Below are 25,481 nucleotides of genomic sequence, written 5' to 3'. Positions count from 1 at the left end.
TCTAGGACATTCCAGAGCTGAGATATTAGGCAGTTCACGAATGTTGGAATTTTGCTATCAGGGTGGGTGCAAAACACCAGATACCAAAACACCAGATTTCATACAGTTGTAACTTATTTGACATGGCTTTGACATTATTTGACATGTAGGCTGTTGCTAAAAAATTACATTATTTGGTCATAATTCATTAACACAATAGTGTAATTGGAGTGAACATGCAGTAAAGTGCACAGTCTGACAATACCTGTAGTAATTTACATATGAAACATAAGTAGGCAAAATGACTTGTCAAATAAGTTATGACTGATGCAACCTTTGACCACAGAATCTAAAGCATCCCATCTGCTACCTAAATAAGTTAAAAATGGGACTTCCTGTGATTTTGCTGAGTTACAGGAAACACTCACCTGCAACTTAATTGACACTAAACGGAGCTGGCTCTCTTGAAAAACTTTACAGAAAGTTGCATCAACAGAGGGGACGGTGTCGAGAGGTGCAAAAAAGCCTCTCTACCTTACATAGACCTCTATGGTAGTTTGTGCCTGTAAAGGTCTTGTGCCTGCAACCTTTGACTTTGAATTCTAGAGCGTCCCATCTGTCAGCTAAAAATATAGGCTGTTTATGCTGTTTGGGCTAATTAACCCTTTCCACTCCATTGACGAGTTAAAGCAACACTATGTAGTTTTTTTACCTTTAAATTATGTCTCATAAATTATTTCAGTGATGGAACAACTTTTAACTGGACAAATTGTACTGTTGCTGCAACCTGAGCAGCCTCCTAGCTGCTACAAGGACACTCTGAAAGTGGCGGTGGAGGGTAGAGCACACAGCCCCGCCCCTCCCCCTGCCTGCAGAAGAGTGTCTGATACCAGGCACTGTTGCGCTTTTCAACCACATGGGGGAGCTGTAAGTCATTTTTACATGGAAACTACATAGTGTTGCTTTAATTAAGAATAAACAATTTCCTGCCAGTGACAATTTTTGATGGCCATATTTTTGCTATTATCTACAAGGTTAAAATCAAAGGGGGTACAGGGCTTTTTTGGCAGCCCATCCACACTTATGGAAGCCTCCTTTGTACATTATATCGGCTCCTTCTGTGGATGTTTTTAAGTTGAGCTTGAAGTCATATCTTTTCAGCATGGCTTTTAATTTTGGCTAGAGTTGTATAAGCTCCTCTCTTGTTGTTTTAATTTTGTTTTTTGTTTTTTTTATCAAATGTCTTCCTGGAAACCACTTTGGTCAACGGGAGTTGTTTTAAATTTGCAATATAGAAATAAAGTTGGTATTGTTTTGTATTGTATTTTCTTGTGAGTCTACCTCAAATGCAAAAAAGTCATACATGGGAAGGATGTAGAAAGCTGAAATTTCAGATATCTAATCAAGGACTGCTGCTGTGAAAAATTTTGAGGCCCTGTGACCTTTGACCCCTGAGTTATATAGCGTCCGTTTACCATCTAAAAATATAGTCTGTTTCTCTTTCTTTGGGCCAAGAGGAACTAAGGAACTGAGGAACAGAGGAACTTTGATGCTTATAATACGCCCATTTCTTACGGAGCATGCTGCACAACTCCTGATCCAGGCCCTGGTAATCTCTAGGCTAGAATTGCGGGGCTTTATGCCAAATAAGGACAACATATTCTAGAGAGACATTGTTGCAGCTCAAGAATATTAACCCAGCTCAGGAAAATCTAATGCTGAATGTACCAAACTTTATTAGAAGGGATTACCAGGAAGCAAGGTGCACGGTGAAGAAAAGAAAAAGGGGCAAACGAGGCGGCGTTAAAACTCGCCTAAAGAAACAGCGCGTCAACCGGTTTCCATTGCCTTCGATGATCATGGGAAATGTACAATCACTGAGGAACAAAGTGGATGAGCTTCAAGGAAATGTCCGCTACCAAAAGGATTTTATGAACTACTGTATCATGGCATTCACTGAAACATGGCTCACAGAGGGTGACCGGGATATTAATTTGTGTATGGATGGATTCAGAGCCCGATTTCATTTGGATCGACTATCAAATGTGACGGGGAAAAGCCAAGGAGGAGGGGTATGTTTGTATGTCAACAAGCGATATTGTTCCTCTGTTACTGTCAGAGAGCGAATTTGTACGCCTGATGTAGAACTGTTATCAGTGTCCTTGAGACCGTTTTATCTACCCAGAGAGTTCCCTCAGACTTTTATTACAACAGTTTACATTCACCCAAAGACGAACTCCGCATCGGCTACTAGTACAGTATTTGATGTTGTACAGAGGTTACAGTCAGTTTCACCTACAGAACTTTCAATGGCACTGCACCAGCATAATTTTAACACTTTCCTGCATTCCTACACCCCATCCAGAACTTTACATTCAGCAAATGAGCAGCGCCTTGTCTTAACTTCACAAAAGGTCACTAAATTACATACCATCTAATTCTCCTTCACTATTCCCTAGTGGTGGAATGATCTTCCTATAGGAATCTAGTCAGCCACATTTCTTGCAACATTCAATAAACAACTGAAAACTCTTATTTTCCAAAAATATTTGACAAATTTATACTGACTGGAGACACACAAGAAAATAAATACCACTCTTTCTTTCTCAACAGGTAGTGTTTCAGAATAGTGAAAACTTGTAACTTGGTATATTTACTTCTTGTATTATTGCCTTTCTATGACAAATCGCTTGATTGTTTTTCTAATTCTTGTAAGTCGCTTTGGATAAAAGCGTCTGTTAAATGCCTTAATGTAAATTTGTCCCAGTATCCGTAACTGATGGTGTTCATACAATGATACACTGAGTAGTTTACAGACATTCACTGACCTCCCTCTGGTGTGCTGAAGTGATGCGGATCTGAATGCGGTCCCTCGCCTTTGCCGTTGAACGCTGTCACGGTCAGAGTATAGTTTGAGTAAAACTGCAGGCCGCTCACAACCTCCTCCAGCTTGTTTCCATAAACCTTCAGCACCCTCCTCTCTTCATCTCTCTCCTGTTCTCTGTTATTCACAGCGAGCCAACGCTTTTTCAGCCTTCTGTGAAAGTGAGTTCTGGGACCCTTTCTTCTTAGATGGATCTAAGAAATAATACAAATTGTAAAAATCATCCACTGGAAACAAACAATGATTTATAGACTTAGGATGTGCTGGTGTACCTTGTAGCCCAGTAAGTGTCCTCGCACTGATTCTCTACTGACCGGACTCCATCTTACTCTGACGACGGTTTTGTTTGATGGCAGTTCCTCGACTGTTACACCAGACGGAGCTTCAAGAGGTACTGAAAGAAATCAAAGATTTCACAGTTGTTTTTTACACTAAATTTTATGGCCCATAAATTACCTGCAAAATAATCCAAACTTAAATAATTGCACAACCTCAACTTTAGGCGGGACCAAACTTGAAATGTTAGATTATCTTACATATTTTTCCTGATACATTTCAGCATTATTGTTATTGTTCAGATTTGTCACACTCTGTTATGTGGATTAAAAAATAATAAGGGTTGCTCATGGTTGGCACGATTTTACTGTGAAATGCATCAGACGAACTGTTACAGTACTGTCTCTGCAGATTCACACACGACACTCATACACAGGTTTATTTCCACTAACCCAACCCAATCGTAAATGCTATCAATGCAAATCCACAACAGTTTGATAGAGCAAGCTTAAATCCACTCAAACAGGGTAAACATGTCATGTTGCTCGGATTAACACTCCTAAAGCTAAGATGTCTTTCTGACCAGCAACAAAAACCAGCCTGGATCACCGGCAAGTCCATACTGCTCCAGTCTAGTCTTTTAAAAACATGGGGTAAAACCAACCGTGTGTCTCAATTCGTTCCCTAGCTCCCGAGGTCGTGAATCAGTATATCGTGTACACAGGTTCGGGCACTGGTAAGGACCCTAGCTCACTTCACATTGGGACAATGTTCACTTATTTTTCTGTCACGTGGCTGCTTAGCGCGTTGTGATTATTCACAGCTGTTACTCATCAACAACCGGCAAAACCAACATCTCTCTGACTTAATTTTAAAAAACAGTACATTGTGGAAAATGCTGTCATTATTCTCTTACATATCTGTGCATAAAATTGGAGGCATATAATTACATTTTAAATGTAATAAATATATTTACAATTTTAAATAAATATTATTTTAAATATTGAGTAAATTGTGATCCCTTACTGTGTAGCAATGTGTGTTTATATTTACAACTAAAACAAACGTTTGTCTTTATAAAAGTTCTGTAACATTTCATAAAGTTTATTGAGTTGGATCACGTGATGTTCGGGTGGCGAGCGTCAGAAAAGGTCACGTGATTTCCGGTTAGGGAACATAGGGAACATCGATGCTCACTGGTTTTTGCGTTGCATTGTGGGAATTTTTAGGGAACGAACGTTCCAGTGCACTGAACGGATTTTGCGATTGAGACAGCCCTTAAAATGGCCGACTCCCTGATCAGTGCCCTGACTACTGAACAAGGGAGCTGATTGAGACACACGGCAAGTCAGCAGACTTTTATGAATCGATGTAGATATTAAAGAACGCACTGTCTTCTCCTGAGTATCCAAGCTTTGCCACCGGCTCCGGGCCTGTGCCTTCGTCATTGACTGCCAGAACTTTAATCTCAAAGGGAATGAAGGTGCCCGTGTCGTTCACTATTAAGGGAGGGCCTGAGACGATGCTTTCCTTCCAGTCCGGTCCACTGCCTGAAGCTTGACGCCAAGAGACCTTGTACTTAAATCCAGGCCCATTGAACTCTCGCCGCTCCAGTTCCTTTCAAAAGCAAGAAAAAAGGGCATAAAGTGTAAAAATACTGAATGTGTGACTGTCCTGTGTGTCTTTCTTTTATGAGAAAAACAGTTATTCTTTCTCTGCTTATCACCTTCCATGTGATGATCATGCTGTTGGGATCTGTAGACACACTTGTCACGTTCTCTGGGTTCATGTCGGGTTCTGTTCCAAGAAAAAAACACTACTTGTTCATTTATACATAACACATGAACTTTACAGATGATCCTTTACCCGCTATATCATTATATATAATTTCAAAAATTAGCTTGTACGCATTTGGCAAATGCTTTGTATAAGCAACTATAGTACATTCAAGTGTTATCGCCTGCAGCCGTTTGGGTCGTATTTCAAATAAACTTTATGAGTTGGAGATAGGTCGGACTTTCTGTTTTCACTCTTCAATAGAAGTTATAAGCCAAGCGCAAGTTGCCGTGATTGATATTGACATTATACAATAAAGTTGACCCATGTAGACATAACATAATTTTTTTCTTTATACCCCAACATGTGTAAGAATAACAGTGCGTGGTTTCAAAACACTGATGTGTATGAAATGTATGAAAGCAAGAACCTTGCAGACGATGAGTTCAATCCGGTAACACTTTATAATAAATTTAATTAGTTTTAGGAAACATTAACATTAAGAAACATTAGTTAATGCTTAACTGGTCATTAGTTACAATATATTTACATAGATAGAAATATACCATAGATTTGTATATTCTTTACTATATCCATAAACAGAGGGCATCCATACGAAGCACATTATAGTGAGTATGTTCAGATGATCTTACTGGCAGCAGGGGTGATGTAGGATTCAGATTCAGAACTGGGTTCACTGTTTCCGATCTCATTCACAGCTCTGACCCGGAAATGATACTTGCAGAACGGCTGCAGATGAATCTCAATCTGTTTGATGTCTTGATGAACTCTCTCATATTCCCTCCATGTGCTTGCATCTGTACACTGCTCCTCCTTCATCTCTATAATATATTCTGATGGACAACAGAGAAAAAAGCTTAGAGAGGCATGTCTTTAGTAGTTGCTCTTTACCGTAATATTATGTAAGAGATAATCAACGGCCTGCCGTGCATTAAAGGATTTTAAATGCACTCTGCTTCACTAGATGCTTTTAATATTTAATAAAAAAATATTATTTTCATCAATTACTGTGCATTAACCTCCTAAGACCTGGACTTCCACATACCTGGACACCACATTTTTTGTTGTTTGCGCCATAATACTTAATTCTGTTTAACAGGAACCGGTTGTACACAAATGTGGACAATTACACTGCTTCATGTTCAAAGAAAAATATTTGGTTATTATATTTTTTGGTTCTTCCTAACCCCAAAATAGCTGAAAGAAATCTGAAAAAAGACCAACCAAAGCTTAGGAGGTTAAACAAATTAATTTAATATCTTTCAAGCCAATCAATTCAACAGGCCATGGAATAACTTTGAAATAAACATGATTGTTTCCATTCAATTTTGTGTTCTAAAGTTGGTCAAATAATCATTGCGTAAAGAGCTGAAGCTGATATTGCTTGTCCGTCACATCTACGCTGTTCATGCAAACAGAGTAAGCATCCCAATAGTATAGTAGTCTGAACACAGGTCATATAATGGTTTTCATTAAAATTACCAAAAACAGGGCTGTTGTTTTCATCGCCAGCCGTCCAGGTCAGAGTAACGCTTCGCTCCCTCTTTTCAGACATCTCCACAAAAAGAGGAGCACCTGGTTTATCTGAGGATGGTCAAGTGCAAAGATTGAGTAGATAATACTGTAGAGCTGTGTGAATATAACTGATGATCTGTTGAGAGATTTACCCTGCACTGTGATGGAGCCGCTGGCGTCATCTGAATCTAGTTCAGTACTTATCTCACAACCGTATTCTCCTGAATCCTGAATCTGTACATCTGTCACCTTCAGAGAGCCATTTGGATATTCAGTGTACCTGCAGTCACGTAACAAAACAAAAAACACTATAAACCCCATGGCACAGCTCAGCAACTGGCAACAATAATGTTTTGTCATTTCAGGTTATTACTGTGATGAGCCAGAAGAAGTCACAGTTTTTTGAAAGTCAACCAGAGAGTGGCTGATGTAATACTGATCCACATACTGATAGTTATCCACTGATAATACATAATCTAAAATGGCTATTTTTGTCGTTATATCTGTCCATCACTAGATGAAACTGTTGTTGTATTTATTTACTTGTCGTCATTAGCAGATGCCGCAATCTTGTGTCCGTCTTTCTTCCACTGAATGGTGGGATGTTTTAACCGGTGGTCCACGCTAAATTTGCACTGTAAAACAGCATCATTTCCACGAATGACCCGCAGGTGTTGGGGTGGAGCCACGATTTTTGTTCTGTCTGGAGAAATTAAAACAAGACTCAGTTAACTTCCATCATGTGTACGACTGTGTGACAACAAACATGGAAATATGTAGAAGAATTCATTGATTTCAATTCAAAGAAAGCAGTCTGAGCTGAACGTGAGCTTGCAGATGATTTCTGTCTGAAACATTTCCTCATAAGAAACTCTTCTGACCGGCATGTCATGAAACCCACTATTTACTGTTATCCTCAAAACTGTAAGTAGATTTATATAAGTTAGATATCAACGTTGTGGGGGAAAGTTACTTTTAAAAGTAATGCATAACAAAATATTAAGTTACTCCCCAAAAAAGTAACTAATTGCGTTACTTATTTACTTTTCATGGAAAGTAATGCTTGCGTTACTTTTAAGTTTCTTTTTCTTACTTGGCTGAGGCTTGATCTCTTTTAGGCCTTAAAAGTAATCGCAAAAATGTCAAGCTCTGGCCTGCCATCTCCGTTTCTGACTCAAACTGTTCCCGCTGAGGCGCACAGAGTGCGTAATTCTATGTTAATATGTTCAGTTTAATTCAGTACATTATTTTATTTTTAAATTGAATTAATTTAACTGAAAAGTAACTCCCCATACTTTAAAAAAAGTACCTCAAATATTAATGTGTTCATTTATAAAGTAATGCGTTACTTTACTCGTTACTTCAGAAAAGTAATATTATTAAGTAATGCGCGTTACTTGTAATGCGTTACCCCAACACTGGATATCAATGATCTGAGGTCCTATGGCTGTATGATGTATGTGGATTTAGTGGCGTCAGAGAGAATTTCTCTGAACAACAGACATAATATGCATGACAATAGCAATTTCACAAAAGTAAACAGGACCACTTTTGTTGTGGTGTTAAACAATAATCGAAATACTTACTTAAGACTTCAAGTACGGCGCTGATGGTTATGTTACTGTCTCTCACTGAACATGTGTAAATGCCACTCTCCTCCTGACTCACATTACTGATCTGAAGATTTCCATTGGCCATCTGAGACATTTTAGCATTGGACACAGCTGGACTAGAGTCGAAAATCTCCCTGCAAACATCATTCAACAAATACATCACTGCTACTTTGGTTTGTCTCTTCCCATTAACCCTTTCATAATTAAACACAATTATTGAACTGTATGTAAGCACTTACAGTAAATCTACAGAATGCTCACATAATGATAATCTGATACGCTACTGGTGTCTACACACACACACACACACATACACACACACACACACACACACACACACACACACACACACACACACACATGTTGGTGTATGTGGTTTACGGCAGTGGTTCCCAACCTTTTTTGCCCCAAGTACCCCCACAGCCCTATCAGTAAGGCTCAAGTACCCCTTCATCGAAACTAAACCTAAGTTGTGTTTTAAAGACAAATAATTAGTAATATTTATTAATTTTAAAAATTAAAGTAAAAAGCACTGACTGATGTAGCATGTTTATTTCAACAAACCACTATCATTGCGATCAGTGTTTGCATTTTATCAGCTCATTTGCATTTTAAAAGACACACCCAAAAACAGCACATTTTACTCAGCCCTACAAAATGGCAATTTTGACATGCTATAATTAATTATCTGTTGGGTGTTTTGAGATAAAACTTCACATATGGACTCTGGGAACGCCAAAGACTTATTTTACAAATTAAAAAAATGTAATCATATGACCCCTTTAAGGGCCAGATTTACTAACAGCTTGCGCAAACCATCATTTTGGCGTTAAATAATGACTGAACTTACTAAAGACACGCAGTTGATATTTAGCTCTGAAAATGTGTTATTTTTGCGACCTTATTGCATTTGCATTTGTGGGAGTTTTCATTTTAGAAGCAACATTAATGCGAGGAGAGTATTAAATTTTGCCAGAGGAACATACTTTAAAAAATATATAGTTTGCCAAGCCATGTCATGTTTAATTTGCTGGAGAAAAGAGGAGGAGAAGTCACGAGGAGAAGTCAAATCAGGTATTTCAAACTTCTTTTACCGTTCATCTTTCGTCCTCCGGTTCTTACTTTCACTTAGCTGGAATTTCACACTCCGCAATCTGCATTTTCATTGCGATGTCCTGCCGAGGTCTCTTATTTGCGACCCTGTACTACTTTGCGCTGCTCTAATAGATTGCAATGGTCATTATAGAAATGTGCTTATGTCATTATTGTGCCTGTGTATTTTATTTGCGCCTTTGTAGTAAATCACACGCAAATTATCCACTCCGGCGCTTATTTGGAATTGAGCTCTAACGTCCTTTTTAGTAAATGCCCTAAATTTACTACAATCTCAATTTAAGTTACTGATATTTAAAGTGTGCAAATAAGTTAAATTATTCAGTTCAAATATTAAGAGAAACAAAATGTGTTAAGACATTCTCTATAAATACAAAAGACATCATACGGGACAATATATGTTAGCCAAAAACAATGCAAAAGTTTTTTTTGCATAATTTGAATATGTAATGGCAGCGGGAATAAATATTATAGCATTATATGAACATTATTTATAGTTAATAAACTTTGTGTCTTTAGAAACTATTCAGGTTCATTGAAAATAGTCAGATCTTTCTTGAGTTGGACATCGCTATTGCGTTTTGGATCATGCAGCGCATTTACTCTTGACGGCTAATTATATTAATGATAAGATTAAAATTACAAAGTTGTCCTTTTTACAATGCTTTCCTCACAAAAATCAATCTTAGGTAAATGACTGGACAAACGAAAGACATTTTTATTAAAAGTAAATGAGATCAAAGTAAAATGTAAATCTTTTCGCGTACCCCCTGGAAACTCTTCACGTACCCCCTGGGGTACGCGTACCCCCGGTTGGGAATCACTGGTTTACGGGGACATCTCCATAGAAGCAATGCATTTTATACTGTCCAAACTGTTATATTCTGATCCCCTTACCTACCCCAGTCCCTAACCCCAATGTCACAAAAACCTGTTGCCAGTCTTTAGTCTATGAAAAACTACCATTTAGTATGTTTTTTAGCGTTTCTGTTTATGGTGTCCTCGTAAACCACCTTTATAGCATAATAAACATGTCATTATACACTATCCTCATAAACCACATAAACCAACCCCCCCCCCCACACACACATATTAACTGTGTGTGTGTGTGTGTGTGTGTGTGTGTGTGTGTGTGTGTGTGTGTGCGTGCGTGCGTGCGTGCGTGCGTGCGTGCGTGCGTGTGTGTGAGAAATGAAGCACATCTGGCCCTTTAATATGATCATTCAAACTTGTTAAAGTCATTAAGTGTGAATGGAGATGCATGCAAACAGTGTTGCCATCCTTTAATCTATAATCAATCCTTGTGTGATCACTGAATGTGCATCTCACTGGACTCTGTTTTTTGAGGACAGTTAACTTGTACAGAATGTGGGCATGTGTTAAGTAGGAAATTATTATATCCATTTACATTTATGCTTTTGGCAGTCACTTTGATCAAAGAGATTCAAGCTGTACATTTGTACATCAGTGTCATCAAACCAAAGATCTTTGTGTTGCAGCACATGCTCTGCCAGATTATGCAGGATATACTGTCATGGTTTAAAGATCCAAAAGCAACCCCAACAGATCATTTAATACATTTTCATAAATATGGATCTATCGTCCCCAATAGTAACAGTTGTGACAGTTTCTTCGCTGTTGTCAATAAACTTCGGGTTTGATCTGAAGAAAAAAATCTGCAGAAATCTTCTCTTGTCATTTTATCAAGCAACTTTTTGAGGTTTCACTCCGAGATGCTATTTAGTTGGAGTTTGCATCTTTCATGATCTCTCATTGAATGGATTTCTTCATTATATGTCCAATACATGTTCATGTGTTTCAAAAACATCATTTTTTTATATTCATATGTTCGTGCTTACCAGTCCACCTTGGGTCTCGGGGAACCAAACGTTCTACATTTAAGTATGATGGTTGATCCAGTTGTATTCTTGTACACTAATCCATCAGCTGTCAGGATCTGAGCAGGAAGCTCTGACAGAGAAAAAGAGAAGGAAAAATCCTTAATACATATATAAAGCGGTGCAAGTGGAGGGAGAAGACTGGAGACAATCAACTTTAATTACATTAATACAAGGACGGGCAGACAGACATGGAGACATGCAAAAAACAAATATGACTGTAAATGACTAAGAACGGACAAAATACTGAAGGGAAACAGGAGAGCTTATATGAAGTGGAGATGATGTTGATCGTTGGGCAGGTGAGGATGATGGAAGACATTGGATGAAAACAGTGAATACATGCACTGTAAAAAAATTCAGCATTTTTGTCTAATCAACATATACTGTATTTTTATGATACTTTAACTTAAAAAGTTAATGATGTAGGCTTATGTATAAATATCATATTATATAGTATATATTTCATTATATTGTAAAATGTGCTTTTACCTGTATAAATGCTATTTGAATTTTAATTACTAGAGACTTGAATTATGGCTGTTGATAACGATATATCCCTGATGACTATAATATTGTCATGAGACTGTCCTGTTTCCCTTGTCATGTCTTTTATTTTGAAGTCCTGTCATTGTCTCCCATGTCTGTAGTTTATTGTACCATCACCTGATGTCACCTGTTTTATTCACTAACCAACGGTTGACTCAGTGTGTAGGCACTGAGACACAGCTGGCCGTGGGATCTGCGCAAATATGCATCTCTCCCAGTGAGGCTTCTCCCACAGACACTGTGCAAAGTCAGGGAGGACAAGGAGGGCATTTTACTGGTTGCTCCTTGCTGAACCACCAGGGACTGGTTCCTGGAACTCATGATCCGCGCAAAAAACCCTGGCGAATTCCCCTGAGGAAGGACCTTCTTTTTTAAGGAGGGGGCACATTATGGCACCCGCGTCCCGATCTGTGGAACCTCCATGTGTGGTCTGTGGACAGGGCATGGAGGTTCTAAGTTATGTACTGCAAGTGGTATCTACCACTATTGCTGCAGCACGATTAACTGCTAAAACGCTAAAATGGAACCTGTTTTTCATTTGGTGCTCTATAGGAAAACCCCCTGAGAATGTCACAGCAGCGCCGTGCTTTCATATCTTCAGCATCGATGGGAGATGAGGCTGTCCCCCTCCACCTTCAATGTAGATTTTGCTGCGATATCCGCTCACCATACCCTGATAAACGGTAGGTCAGTGGGTCCGCACAACCTGCTTATGAGGTTTTTAAGGGTTGTGCAATGGTTAAATCCCTCGTTGCCCACCTATTCCTCCCTGGGATCTGTCCGTGGTGCTAAAAACCTTTCAGGAAGTTCCCTTTGAGCATCTGAAGTTGGCAATTGTCAAGTTTCTCACAATGAAAACTTTGATTCTCGTTGCATTGGCCTCCGTTAAGAGGGTAGGGGAACTCTATGCATTTTGATCAATGATTCGTGCCTTCAGTTTGGATTTGCTGTCTCTAACGTAACACTAGTAACTAATTTTCCCACCACTCTTTTGAGAGATCAGGTGGTGAGCCTGCAAGCGCTGCCGTCAGAGGAGGCAGACCCAGCCATGGCTTTTTTATGTCCCGTACATGCACTGCATTTGTACTTCAACAGAACAAAGCTTCAGGACCTCAGACCAGCTCTTTGTCTGTTACGGTGGACAGCAGAAAGGAAAAGCTGTCACCACTATACGAGAAGTGTTGCATCTTCTTGGACATCTTCAGCTTGTGGTTCCTCGCAGACAGACATCTGCAGAGCTGCGGTCTGGGTGATACCTAACACTAGATTCTAGTGTTTGTTTCGAGCAGGTTTCTTCTGGTGTTCTCTCCTCAAACCAGTGAAACACTCAGCGACGGCTTGCATGGCAGCTTGGAATGCCGTTATACCAAAATGCTGACAAAAAAGTTGGTACTCTTCCACCATCTTGGCAGCTGATGTTGCTTTGCATCGGCTGTCAGCCTTTCATCATACAGTATGTATTCTCTGTAACCTGTGTTAGGACTAGGAATATTTTAATTTTATGTCCATATTTTCTGTATTATTTGTTTGTATCTTAATAAAAATAGTAAAAAATAAATATGGATGCACATTAAAACTTTGCCAAAACAACAAAGCAGGTGGTGGTGGCCTAAGAACGCCGTCACTGATGTTACTGGTCATTTTTGATTGGATGAGGCGCCGCACGTGATCACATGAGTTGACCATTACAGTTTATCCAATGGTAAAATAGCCAAGGTTAACCATAAAATACCTCTGATTATAGTTGAGAGTAATAGAAGGGCCCAATCTTTAAGTAGACTCAAAGCAAGTGACCATTATTTAGTCAAGTTTATAAAAAGCTGGAAACATACCAACGACATGGACGTGTGTGTTGAGTAGTATAGTTGCGTGTTTGTTGGTGGCTTCACATTGATAGACGGCTGTATCGCTGTACTGAACGTTCGACAGAATCAAAGTGCCTGAGACCACGCTCCGCCTCGGCTCCAAATCTGTTCCTAAAACACATAAACCAACCCACACAGTGTGACAGCAGATCAAACCATAAAGAAAATCTGTCATCATGTCCTTCCAGACTCATACGACTTTATTATTCAGACCACAAAATATTATATTTTCAACCAAAGTGAATAAAAACAGCTTCAAAAAATCAGATATTGTGGTCTGCAAAAAAAAAACAGCGGGTAAATTATGGCAGATTTTTTTGTTTACTAAAGTTGACCAAAGATTAGACGAGAGCCCCAAAAAATAACAGTTTTCAATCAAGAATGTTTGTTAATGATGAGACAGGACTGTGTAATGACCGACAGGATCCATAAAAAGAAATATCTATGACACCTCCATTATTCATCTATAAGAAGAACTCACGTGTTCAGAAGTGCACAACTGTAATCTACAGAAATGACTTGACAGCACTGACTTTATTGTAATTCATGAGCTGAAGTGGACTTAATCCTGTCAGTTTTGGATTGCACACGAGGAGCTACAGTACCTGAGAGAGGAACACCGTTGATACTCCATGTAATGTTTGGTGTAGGGATGCCATCTGCATGACAGTCCAGTTTTACCGTCTCTCCAGGAGCGTATAGGTGTTCCTCAGGCTTCTTGGTCCAGTGCGGAGCAGCTGAAATAAACATGCATGTATTTTACAATTGTAAAGAGTAAAGAGAGGTATTGAAAGTGAATTAGAAACATGTTTTGTGCGTACCCTCTACTGTCACAGTGTAGTGATGTGTGACAGAGCCCTGACTGTTTCTGGCAGTGCATTCGTACTCGCCGTCGTCCTTCTCGGACACATTCACAAACTGAAGCCAGCGTTTGTAGTTCACTATCTTGGCACTGGTGGAAGATAGAGGGCTGTCCTTCCTCTCCCAGTGCACCTCTGGTGTCGGTCTTTAAAACACAAATAATAAAACTATTACAAATGTAAATATCATAGAAACCAAACAGCATAGATTAGTGGCATAGGAAGTCACTCCTTCTCATGTTAAATCACGTACAGTGTATATATTGGGACACATTTATGAATGTAATTGCACTGATTAACAATATAACAAGTAAGTGGTGCATGTAAAGAAAATGCTTAACTTTGATGAGAAACATTTTTTCATTTTCGTAAAAAGCAGAGTAACAGCAGTGTAGGAAACAGTCAGCGACTGACAATCAGTTTTACAGGCAGTCATGAGACGCGGGTGATCGTCTTATGTAGCATTTTCTTTTTCTGTGAACTGAAAACCTTTTTCCTTACTGAATTCCTATTGAAGTTTTGATGATCAGAGGAAAACACAGTGAGTGTATTCTTCACTTCTAAACCATCACCCAGATTATATTAAAAAGCTGATTTTGGATAGGTTGGGATACGAGCGTGCAGATATTGCAAGTTTATTATTGTGTTTTTGTCTCCAGGTCAGCTCAGGAGTGTTTTTATAAACAGATTTTCAGCAGGGGCGACTTAGGACTCAAGTACCGGACATGATCGGCTCAAGCACCTGTCTTTACACTTTGTAATAAAAAATATTTATTGTACTGAGGTGAAAGAGCTGCAGGCATACATTGGCCCAACCACCTGCGCTTAAAATTTTTTATTATTTTAGTTACACAGATGTGTGGATGGTGTTACCACTAAAACCCATTTTCACTGATTGAGGTGACATTCACATACATTAGCATGAACAACTTGTTATATGTCAACAGTGTTGGGCAGTAGTGTCAGTGGCAGTGTTTTGCTACAAGTAGTGAGGCTACTAGTTTAACTTAATTTTTCAGTAGCGTGGTGGTAGTGTCGATAGTTTCTCAATCAAATAGCTTTTCAGTAGCGAAGCTCTTTTTTTGACCAAGTAGCGCAGTAGCTTCCACACAAGTTACAATTTCCCAAACATTTCTGAAGTTGTCCTAAATTTGTGAATAAGCGCATCTCATTTTGAATCAATATGGGACAGTGTTTGTCACTGTCAAACGGGCCATACAGACCCGTTTGCCACTGAACCTGCATTGACGACAGTGGGGCTTCTGGCCTTAGTCAAAAGGATCGGCATGTTTCATTTTCTTTTAAAGATCGGATGGGGACCCATAGATACCATAGATACCTTCGCATTGGGCCCCCAATTTGCTAAATCCTCAACTGTGGGTAACATACTTATGCCGCAATAGTTAGCCTGTCTGGAACCAAGCTGATTTAAACCACGTCACTGTGTGACACTTGCATTACATGTGAACGCCCCCTACGCTAATAGGATTTTGTTTCTCTCCCCCTGTCTCGCCCTCGTCCCCGAGGACAATGAGACAAACAGACCCAGTTCCGGTAAATGTGAAGCTCGGCACACCTCTGATCAACTGGCCGTCCTTCAACGTAATGCCCAGCTGATGCCTGACCAACGACCACCAGCAGAACCCGCTTAATCTCCTAATCCAATTACATGTACATATATATATATATATATATATATATATATATATATATCTCCCAAGGGTTTTTCCCTCCTAGGACTTTTTTATTTCCCCGACAAAAAAGTCTGGGGTTTTTTTCTCCTAGGGGGTTTTTCAACCCGGGGAGGCAGCCTTCTTTGGCTTAATTTAGCACCCTCTTCTATACATTACAATAGTGATATGCTCGCTTATAATGTTGATTCATAGCCGCAGCAAATTTAGCTGCTTATGCTACCGTGTATTATGTTATGCTATCTGTCGATTTTCTGTGCTTTTCACTGCTTTTATTAATGTAAAGCTGCTTTGAAACAATTACAAATTGTGAAAAGCACTATATAAATAAAATTTTATTGATTTGAAAAGTTGTGCAGCATTCATTCATGGAAACCATTTCTACACGCATTCTGTGAAGATGCATGCTATTCTACCTCTGATTGGGTAATGCTTACTGCCATCATCAGTTTGATTAGTTTGTTCAGTCAGGGTCAGGGCCAATCAGGGTCAAAGGGAGGATGGGTCTCTTGGGGTCGATTTTAAACAGTAACGGAGGTGGCTACAGATCCAAGTCCACCTCCGAAAGTTTCAGAGCTGCAACGAAGCTAATTCAGATTAAACCCACTGCACAATTCGTCGAGTAGCCTACTGTCTGAGGCACTCGCTGGTTTGTCAGATGTGCGACAGCAACCACATCATGCATCGGTAGAGCAACATTCCCGCAATGCTTTTACAGAAACCAGAGCACCGTCTCACAATTCAAGCATAGCTCCCGAGGTATAACAGTGTAATAACAGTTTTATCATTTTCACATCAGTAATTTTTTGTTCCTTTACATTACAAAACAAATGTTGCCTATTTGTTAAGAAATAATGTAAAAAATGTAAATGAATTACATCCCCACATTATGATTTTTTTTATGAAGGCTGAGCTGTAGCCTATATAGTCAGACACATACAGTAAGCATTACTTTAATAAGTTAAAAGTTAAAAGAGATTAATACATTTTTAATAAACTTTTAATAAAAAGGTTTAGATGAATCCAGGACAAACATATCTAACAAAAAACAATACTGGTGTGCATCTCCAAACAAAACAATGGCACTGATATATGTTAAGATATGTAAGTGCAGGGTGAATTTTTAAATGAAGGCAGCTCAAACATGCATTTTATTCTAGGATAAGACCTGTCCAGGAAACCGCCCCATAATGTGAAGTGCCTAGGCCTATATTATGCATTAATTGCCTATTTACCAACAAAAGTTAAACAAAAGATAACTTTTTTAACATGTCATAACCAACTAAACCTACCAGACTTTTTGTGAAAAGTACTTCTTAAAAATGTCTTAATTTTTTATCCTGTATCCTTGCTTTAATATTTTGTTTTTGTTGTGTAAATGATTTTTGGGTCTAGTGTATGAGCAGATGGGTTAACTCACAGTCCTTCAGGAATACACTCCAGTGTCAGGGTTTGTCCTTTCAGGATCAGATATGAGCTGTGAGTTCCTGCTGGGTAAATTATCCGGGGTCGACGATTCTTCACCACTGAATTTGCTGTAAAAACACAAAGTTTACAGACAAAATCTGTATCAATCATCAATACAATTGGGGATAGTTGTAAAATGTATTTGAACTTTGAAGTCTTTACTGCCGATACAAAAATAACTTAATTGTTCATACAATTTAACAATGCGGAAGACATTAGTAGATATCACTTACCTCTGTATTTATTTAATGTATTAACTTTATGAATTTGGCAACTTCTTAGCTCACGTGGCCTCATTGGATAGAAAAAGTTGAAGCTTAACCTACCACTGCCCTTAGATGTTACTATGATCTTTTATAATCATATGACTATTTTCCACCTTTAAAACTTTGCCCCTTATATCTCAAAGCTTTCTGTGAATGCACAAAACATACATGGTGTGACGGACATGGAGATGGGTTCTTTAGGCAGGATGATGCTGGCATTGATATAGTGAGCGTTGCAGGTGTAGTCATTTCTGCTGTCACTTTGCAACAAGTTGGCAAAGTAGAGGTTTCCATCCAGACTCGTTGTTACACGCTCGCTCTGTGGGATGTGACTCCATTCTAAGAGTAAAACAGACCAATTGGTTTCAACTTAAACCACTGAATTTAGCTTAATGCTCAGCCATTTAGTTATTGGCTCATTTACATGGAGAACTTACGAGAGTCCATCCAGTGTATTTTAGGAGTGACAGAACTTTTCGGAGGGTTGCAGATGAGGACGGTGCTCACTCCTTCCTCAAACTCATGCTTTTTCTGTCCCTTCTCTTTAGGCAAGGTTGGAACAGCTGTGAAAAACACATCGTCACTTAACAAAATAAATCACTATTTACTTCATAGACATGTTAGGGTTAGGTTGGGGTTAATAAAACCTTTTATATAACAATTTCATAATTCTCAGCATGACAATATTTGTCATTATTTACGTCAGATCTTCATATAGAAAAGTTGTATTTAAATAACGGTAATGAGAAGACACCTTCTGTAGTCAAATGCACCACATCAGACACGGCCGTTCCCAGCTCATTGGCTGCATAACAGCGGTACGTTCCCTGGTAAAACCCAAGTTCGTTGGTTTTATCTGCTGTCAGGGTACCAGAGCCCAGAAGAACCTCCCCAAACTGATTCCCATCTTTAACCCATCGGAAGCTGTGATGAAAGAACAAAGTAACACAGAAAGTCCCCATGTCTTCAATATATCTCAATTATTGTTCAGAGACTCTGAACGTTCTGATACAATCTGATGCTATCTTAATAAATGATTAATGGAGAAATATAAGAGGCGTATGATCCTTGGCTTTCCAGTTTGGAAAAGGTTTTTGCAATTTCACATCAACTGTATTAACTGGATTATTTAGCTATTTATCCAGGAGGCTCCAGGAGTTTTCTGGTTTAAGGCCTTTAACAGAGTTTATATTGATGTGGGTTCTACTCATCGTACGTTCATGATAATTATGCAGTTCAGGCTTTCATATTGTATAAATTCAAGTATTTAGCAGAAAATAACTAATATTAACACATTTAGGGTAAAAACAGGGTAAAAAAGGTTACATGAGAAGATACTGTAGGACTAAAGATAGTTAGGTGAAGTCGGATGGCTCAGATTCAGATATTGACCTGGGTTTAGGGTCTCCGCTTGCTTCACAGGCCAGATTGACATCATCCAGAGAAAACACAGTCTGGGACACGGCCTGGTTTGTGATCTTTGGAGGTTGTTTAACTGGTGGAACATAAGACAGAAACATTATGCATAATATTCAACAACCCACAACAACCCATAATGTAAAGTCAATATGTCTGCTTTAACTTTTCATTTGGAGGAATAGCAATTGTAGGACTGTTGATTTGTGATTGTGTCTTTTCACTTAGTGTAATAGATTACAAGCGAAATAATTTACCATTTAATTTGATATTCTTGCAAAATGTATCCCAAAACTGCCAAGTAATCTTCTACCTCTGACTTAGCGCACGCACAGCCATGTCAATGGTGCAACATTGAGTACCAGAACTTTTTTTATCCAACTTCAAGCAATTCTATTACCATAATAATGGTACATACGTACAAAGACATGACTGATTGATAAACCATTAGAGTTTGTAAACCAACATCTTGCTGCATCACTGTGTGCTTACATCGTTTATCGAAGTATCATTGTTTGTGTTTGACAGATAAAAGAATCTCATACAGTTTCAGAACAACATGAAGGTGAGTAAATGATGACAGAATTTTCATTTTTTGCTTTGACAACTAATGTCATTACATGGTTACAATCCAAGGTGCTCAATATTGAAAATCCAGAAAAGAAAGATGATGCACTTACTGTCATTATATTTGTCTGAGAAAACAGCAGCAGGCAGCACATAAAGGACAGACAGACAAACAGAGAGAGAGAGAGAGAGAGAGAGAGAGAGAGAGAGAGAGAGAGAGAGAGAGAGAGAGAGAAATAGAGAGATTAGTGTAAGAGAGGTCATTTCTCTTGTACCTACAGTATATCTCCTAAAGTTTGAACGTTTTTTTTTTTTTGTTACTGTGAGCTTAAACAAATAAGTGGTGACTAACAACATGTAATATGTACAGGTTAGGCTTAGGTTTAGAGTTAGTTGCATAATTCACTGTTAGTATTATTGTACATATAAGTAAAGTAACACATATAATAAGGAAGGAAACAGTAAAATAAATACACATACATACATACATACATACATACATATATACACCCCCCATTTCCCCCAAAATCTTGCGCAGTGGTTTGGAACTAAGGATGCTTTGATGCAGGGACGCTGAATAAATCATTTTGTTAAACACAGACTTCTCATTTTGATGTCACTGATTTGACCGGAAAAAAAACTTTTATTAGTTGAACTGATGAAGTTACAGGCTTTTGCAGGTAATCCATAATGCAGTGCTCTCTGTGTAAATTGTTGAAAACCTGTATAACAAGTTAAACTCAGTTGATGAATTCTTTAAGTATTCTCTGAACCTCTGCTAGCACTTTAATTAAAATGGACACAGCTATAGTGAACAGCAATGCTCTCTGGTTTTTCTGTTGCATTTTTAAGGGAACGATCGATTCAGTGTCCTTAAATGATAAGACACCATTAAATGGCCTGGTCAGTGCCATGACTATTAAACAAGGGAGTTGACTGAGACACATTCCTCATTTTCTTTTTTGGGTTAAGTACTGCTGAGTTTTAGTTTAGTTTCTCGTTGCCATTTTTATCAGAAAACTGATCAGAAGTTTTTCTGAGCGTGGTGCAGATTGAAAGGTTCTTACAATCATCAGGAATTTGGATGTAACCGTCTATTCGTCCCACAGAGAGGAAGAGGAGCAGTAGATGAAGAAGAGGCACGTGCTGCCCTCTACCGTCCGCTGGCTGACATCGCACTGGAGGCATTCTGCATCAAACCAGCAGCCAGGGGCTTGAGACAGCGTCTGCAGATGACAAACCAGAACAGAGCAAAGGAATGAACTTAAGAGAGAACATCAAGTCATTTAAAAAGCTAAAGGATATGAGATGGGTAAAAATAGACAAATATTCATCTGTAATTATTGACTGAATTATTCTTCAGCCCTCAAGAACAAACATTTATCTGAGTCACACTTATGCTAAACAAAATCAGCACAAACCAATAAATGGATTTAGAATATTCTGACAACTGATAAGCTCATAATACAAATTAAGGATTGACATCCGTTTGTCTGAATGGCCCAGTTCATCTGAATTCAACCTTTAGATGCATTATATTATGTTACGGTGATTATTTGTAAATGAGGTACATTTAGCAGGTACTGCTGGGGTAAATAATCGAAATATAGACATGACAGCTGTGTCTTGTATCCCCCACCCAAAACCCAATAATTACACTCATGTCCCCTGTTACAACCCCCCGCCCCTTTGCCATCCCATTTCCCATTGTTGTCAGTTCCAAGTCCACACATGTGTTAGTGTTGGCTGTCAGTTTAGATTACTGCAGCACAAACGCATGTGTGCGCACACACACACACACACACACACACACACACACACACACACACACACACACACACACACACACACACACACACACAGTATGAGGGGGTTAATTGGTTAGTGAACTGCAGGATGGGTCAGATGGGATATCACATCTTCACAAGCAAAAAAAAACAACACACTGAAACATTTACACTTGCACATACAGTACCACATCAGGTGTGTGTGTGTGTAGGTGTGTTTGCGCGCGCACGCACGTGTGTGTGTGTGTGTGTGTGTGTGTGTGCGTGCGTGTGTGTGTGTGTGTGTTCGTGGATGTGTGCACATCTTCATCAGCACATGACAGTAATTGAAGTACTGTAAGTACAATGATGTGTGTGTGGTTTTTGACTGGTGAAATGTTGAAAAGGGGCAGCTGTGCTGTGCTTTTCAGAAACATTAATCATGGCATGGGGAGGGAACATATATCAGACCCCTCCCACATGCCCCGCCCCTAACCCCCAATTGTGTTCTTAAAAATGCTGACACAAACCTGGAGAGACAGTGAACCGAAGGTGTGTTTTTGAATGAATGTCTTTATTTAAAGAGTGAGTGCGAGTACCAAAGTTTTCTTTTTGTTTTGTTTTTCAACTACTACACTTTCTGTTTCTGTAGAATTTCTGTTTTTTCCATTTCTGAGTTTGGTGTGCAAGTCACCAAATCCAACCGTTTATTATCTTACAGTAACACAGTGTTACAACTAAACCTCAAGTATACAATGATAATGAAATAAACAATGTAAATAACATTAATCAAAACAATAACTGTTATTACACTGGCATAATGTGTAGAGAGTCTTGTCAGGCTTGTAAGATAGCTGCCCACTGCTTTAAGTGTGTATTCATCAGGGTATACGTGTTAAAAACAAACTGGTATAGCATTTATAGTCTGTGCTAATACCATGGATGGAAACAAGATCAAGGCTAGAATGCAGTGTAGCACAACACAGAACTTAGGACTTCTTCCTGTAGTGACATCACAAACCCCAAAACCGAGAAAACCCTGCCACCTGGAACATCTTAACAAAGGCAGTGAGGCCATGTTGGGTGCGTCTAGCATCAATGAAAAAAGCGAATGACAACGTTGTTTGGCTACTTTAGCCAGTTAGCTACATGCTAATTCATACTTATCTGACAAACACGCGCAAACATCTTTTTAATCCCACCAGTGAACTTTGAATTTTGGTGTTATTGTGGTCAGTGTAAATTAATCTTTAATCAAAGTTTTTATGTAGGGTTTAATCACATGCTGCTCCTATACCTACAGACACGCTTAACATGCTTCTGTGTTTTGTTTGGCCACTAGTAGCCATGCTTTGTTTTTATAATGAGTTCACAGTTCTGGTGACAGATATGGACTAAATTGACTTTTGCAATCTCCCCGATTCATAGCAATAGCATTGACGCATCTTGTTCACATTATATATCTTTGTTACAATACACCGGAGCACATTCAACTATGCATAATGGTAAGGGTGTGATGTTTCCGGACAACGTGCTGTGGGTGGTTAGCGAATTGCAACACACTGGCTAAAAAGCTAACCAATCTGAGCATATTGTGTATTTCTGAGGGAGGGGCTTCATAGAAGCAGGAACTCTACAGCCTGTTTTAAGAGAATGGAAACTGACGTGTAGAATAAAAGTGAAATTTGTAAAAAATGATAAGCATGAAGACGTTACAGTGCATCCCATAAACACAATCAAATCTTCAAAAACAGACGGCTTATCACCCCTTTAATGAGTCCATGCAGTGGCTTATGGGAGGTGTAGTGCCTTATGGTGTTAAACGTCCAAAAGGGAGTGCCCTCGGTTTAAGCATGAAGGCACCCCACTTGATAGTCACCCTCCTATAACCCTCCACCCTCAATTCTTGTTATATTGACAACTGCATTTTGACTGTCTTGTTACAAACAAGGACAAAATCTAATTCCGATGACACTGACATTTTGACAGAAAAATTTACCATTAAAGGTCACGTTCTTCCTCGTCACATTTTTCAAACTTTAGTAAGTGTGTAATGTTGCTGTTAAGAGCATAAATAATACCTGTAAAATGATAAAGCTCAAAGTTCACTGCCAGGTGATATATTTTCTTTAACAGAATTCACTTTTCATGACAGAGAACGACCGGTTTAGACTACAGCGCTCTACCTCCCAATTGAATGATGTCAATATAAGAGTTTTTGACTAAACTCCGCCCACAGGAATACGTCAGTCACCAGCTCAAATTGGCTCAAATGGCTCTGCTAAGCTAAGCTGCTGTCGAATCACAACACACTAAACAAACTACACAATCAGAACTTATTACGTATTTCTGAAGGAGGGACTTCATAGAACAAGGAAGACATCAGACTGTTTTTAGGACAGTGAAAACAGCACTATAGAGATTTTGTGAAAAATACCATGTTTTTTAACACTTGAAACATGAACTCATGTTATATTGTGCACTGTAAACACAATCAAAGCTTCAAAAACACAGAAAGAACGGGACCTTTAAGAGATGAGTCACAGGCTTTTGCAGGTGCGATGTGATGATGGCAGAAATGCACCAAAGCAGCTGAGAAAAACTGTCTCTTATGTCAGTAATGTGTATAAATGTAGAAGTGTTATTAGTAAACACATTATACAATCAGAACAACGCTGTTACAGCCAAAATTGTGAGTATGCTAATAACGTCACACACGCTCAGACTGGGACACGCCTCACTGGTACCTCTACATCTCCGTTTCCATGACAACAGAGTCCCCTGGGAATCCCCTCACAAAGGAAAAACACACACAGTTTGGAAATGAAATCAGCTGCAACACTGCTGGAAATCCCACACACATTTATAAACTGAACTTCTACATACTGCAAAAAATGACTTTTTTTAGTATTTTTGTCTGGTTTTCAGTAAAAATATCTAACAATTCTTAAATCAAGATGTATTTTCTTGATGAGCAAAATGACCTAAGAAAATAAGTCTAATTTTTAGACAAAAACTATACAATTTAAGTGAATTTGTGCTTTAAGACAGTGGTTTCAACCTGATCTCACGAATTTCCGTGGCATAGTCACGGAATTTTTTGCTCATTTTTCCGTGGCATTCTCACGGATCTCCGCATATTTCCGTGGCCCTGCCACGGACTTTCTTTTCCGTGGCATTCTTACGGATTGGTAACTCAACTGTTTTGTCCTATTTTCTTACCATTGTCGCTTCGGTTTAGGGTTAGATTTACATAAAATGACATCCCTACCCAAACCCAACTCTAACCCCAACGCCAGGCAACAATTGATTAAAGTTTAGAAAATATAAAAGAATACTTTAGAAAAAATAGTATAAACCAATACTTAAAGTGACAAACTAATGCAAACACCAAATCTAACCCTAAACCGAAGCGACAATGGTTTAAAAATAGGAAAAAGCAGTTGAGTAACCAATCCGTGAGAATGCCACGGAAAAGAAAGTCCGTGGCAGGGCCACGGAAATATGCGGAGATCCGTGAGAATGCCACGGAAAAATGAGCAAAAAATTCCGTGACTATCCCACGGAACTTTGTGAGATCATGTTGGTGGTTTTCAAACTGGGGGCCGCGGGATGGTGCCAGGGGGCCCCAGTTTTATGACATTTAATGAAATACATTAATTTATCATGAATTCTTTGTAATTAAACCTAAAAAATAAGACTACTAACCAAAAGCACTACTTTTTTTGTATAATTTAATGTTTTTTAATTAAAATGTTGAGTTTTAGAACAGTTTTTTGTCACAAATTTTCTTTGGGGGGCCGCAAAGGAATGCACCATACACAAGGTGGGGCGCACACTGAAAAAGTTTGGGAACCACTGCTTTAAGAAAAAAGTAAACTTATTTTTAGAATTTTTTCTCACCCCAGTGGCAGATATTTTTGCTTGTTTTAAGTTTACATTTACTTAAATTGCATATG

At 38.8% G+C, this 25,481-nt stretch overlaps 1 protein-coding gene across 1 annotated transcript in view; it reads right to left on the bottom strand.

Annotated features, from left to right (window-relative positions):
• l1camb (L1 cell adhesion molecule, paralog b) overlaps positions 1-25,481 on the bottom strand; it is a 356,560-nt gene that overhangs the window by 307,344 nt on the left and 23,735 nt on the right. The window contains exons 2-17 of the mRNA XM_073812991.1: positions 20,824-20,982; positions 19,870-19,884; positions 19,166-19,268; positions 18,528-18,697; positions 18,211-18,336; positions 17,942-18,112; positions 17,461-17,575; positions 14,311-14,495; positions 14,095-14,226; positions 13,457-13,600; positions 11,037-11,148; positions 8,038-8,198; positions 6,995-7,154; positions 6,604-6,731; positions 6,419-6,520; positions 5,569-5,769 (exon numbers count right to left, since the gene is read on the bottom strand). Coding sequence (XP_073669092.1) covers positions 5,569-5,769; positions 6,419-6,520; positions 6,604-6,731; positions 6,995-7,154; positions 8,038-8,198; positions 11,037-11,148; positions 13,457-13,600; positions 14,095-14,226; positions 14,311-14,495; positions 17,461-17,575; positions 17,942-18,112; positions 18,211-18,336; positions 18,528-18,697; positions 19,166-19,268; positions 19,870-19,884; positions 20,824-20,944 — 2,146 coding nt within the window. The 5' untranslated portion in view covers positions 20,945-20,982. The remainder of the gene's footprint in view (positions 1-5,568; positions 5,770-6,418; positions 6,521-6,603; positions 6,732-6,994; positions 7,155-8,037; positions 8,199-11,036; positions 11,149-13,456; positions 13,601-14,094; positions 14,227-14,310; positions 14,496-17,460; positions 17,576-17,941; positions 18,113-18,210; positions 18,337-18,527; positions 18,698-19,165; positions 19,269-19,869; positions 19,885-20,823; positions 20,983-25,481) is intronic.

The sequence above is a fragment of the Paramisgurnus dabryanus genome, chromosome 21 (assembly GCF_030506205.2).
Source record: "Paramisgurnus dabryanus chromosome 21, PD_genome_1.1, whole genome shotgun sequence".
Lineage (NCBI taxonomy): Eukaryota > Metazoa > Chordata > Actinopteri > Cypriniformes > Cobitidae > Paramisgurnus > Paramisgurnus dabryanus.
The sequence above is the reverse complement of the archived record's forward strand: the minus strand, read 5'-3'. Positions and strand labels throughout refer to the sequence as shown.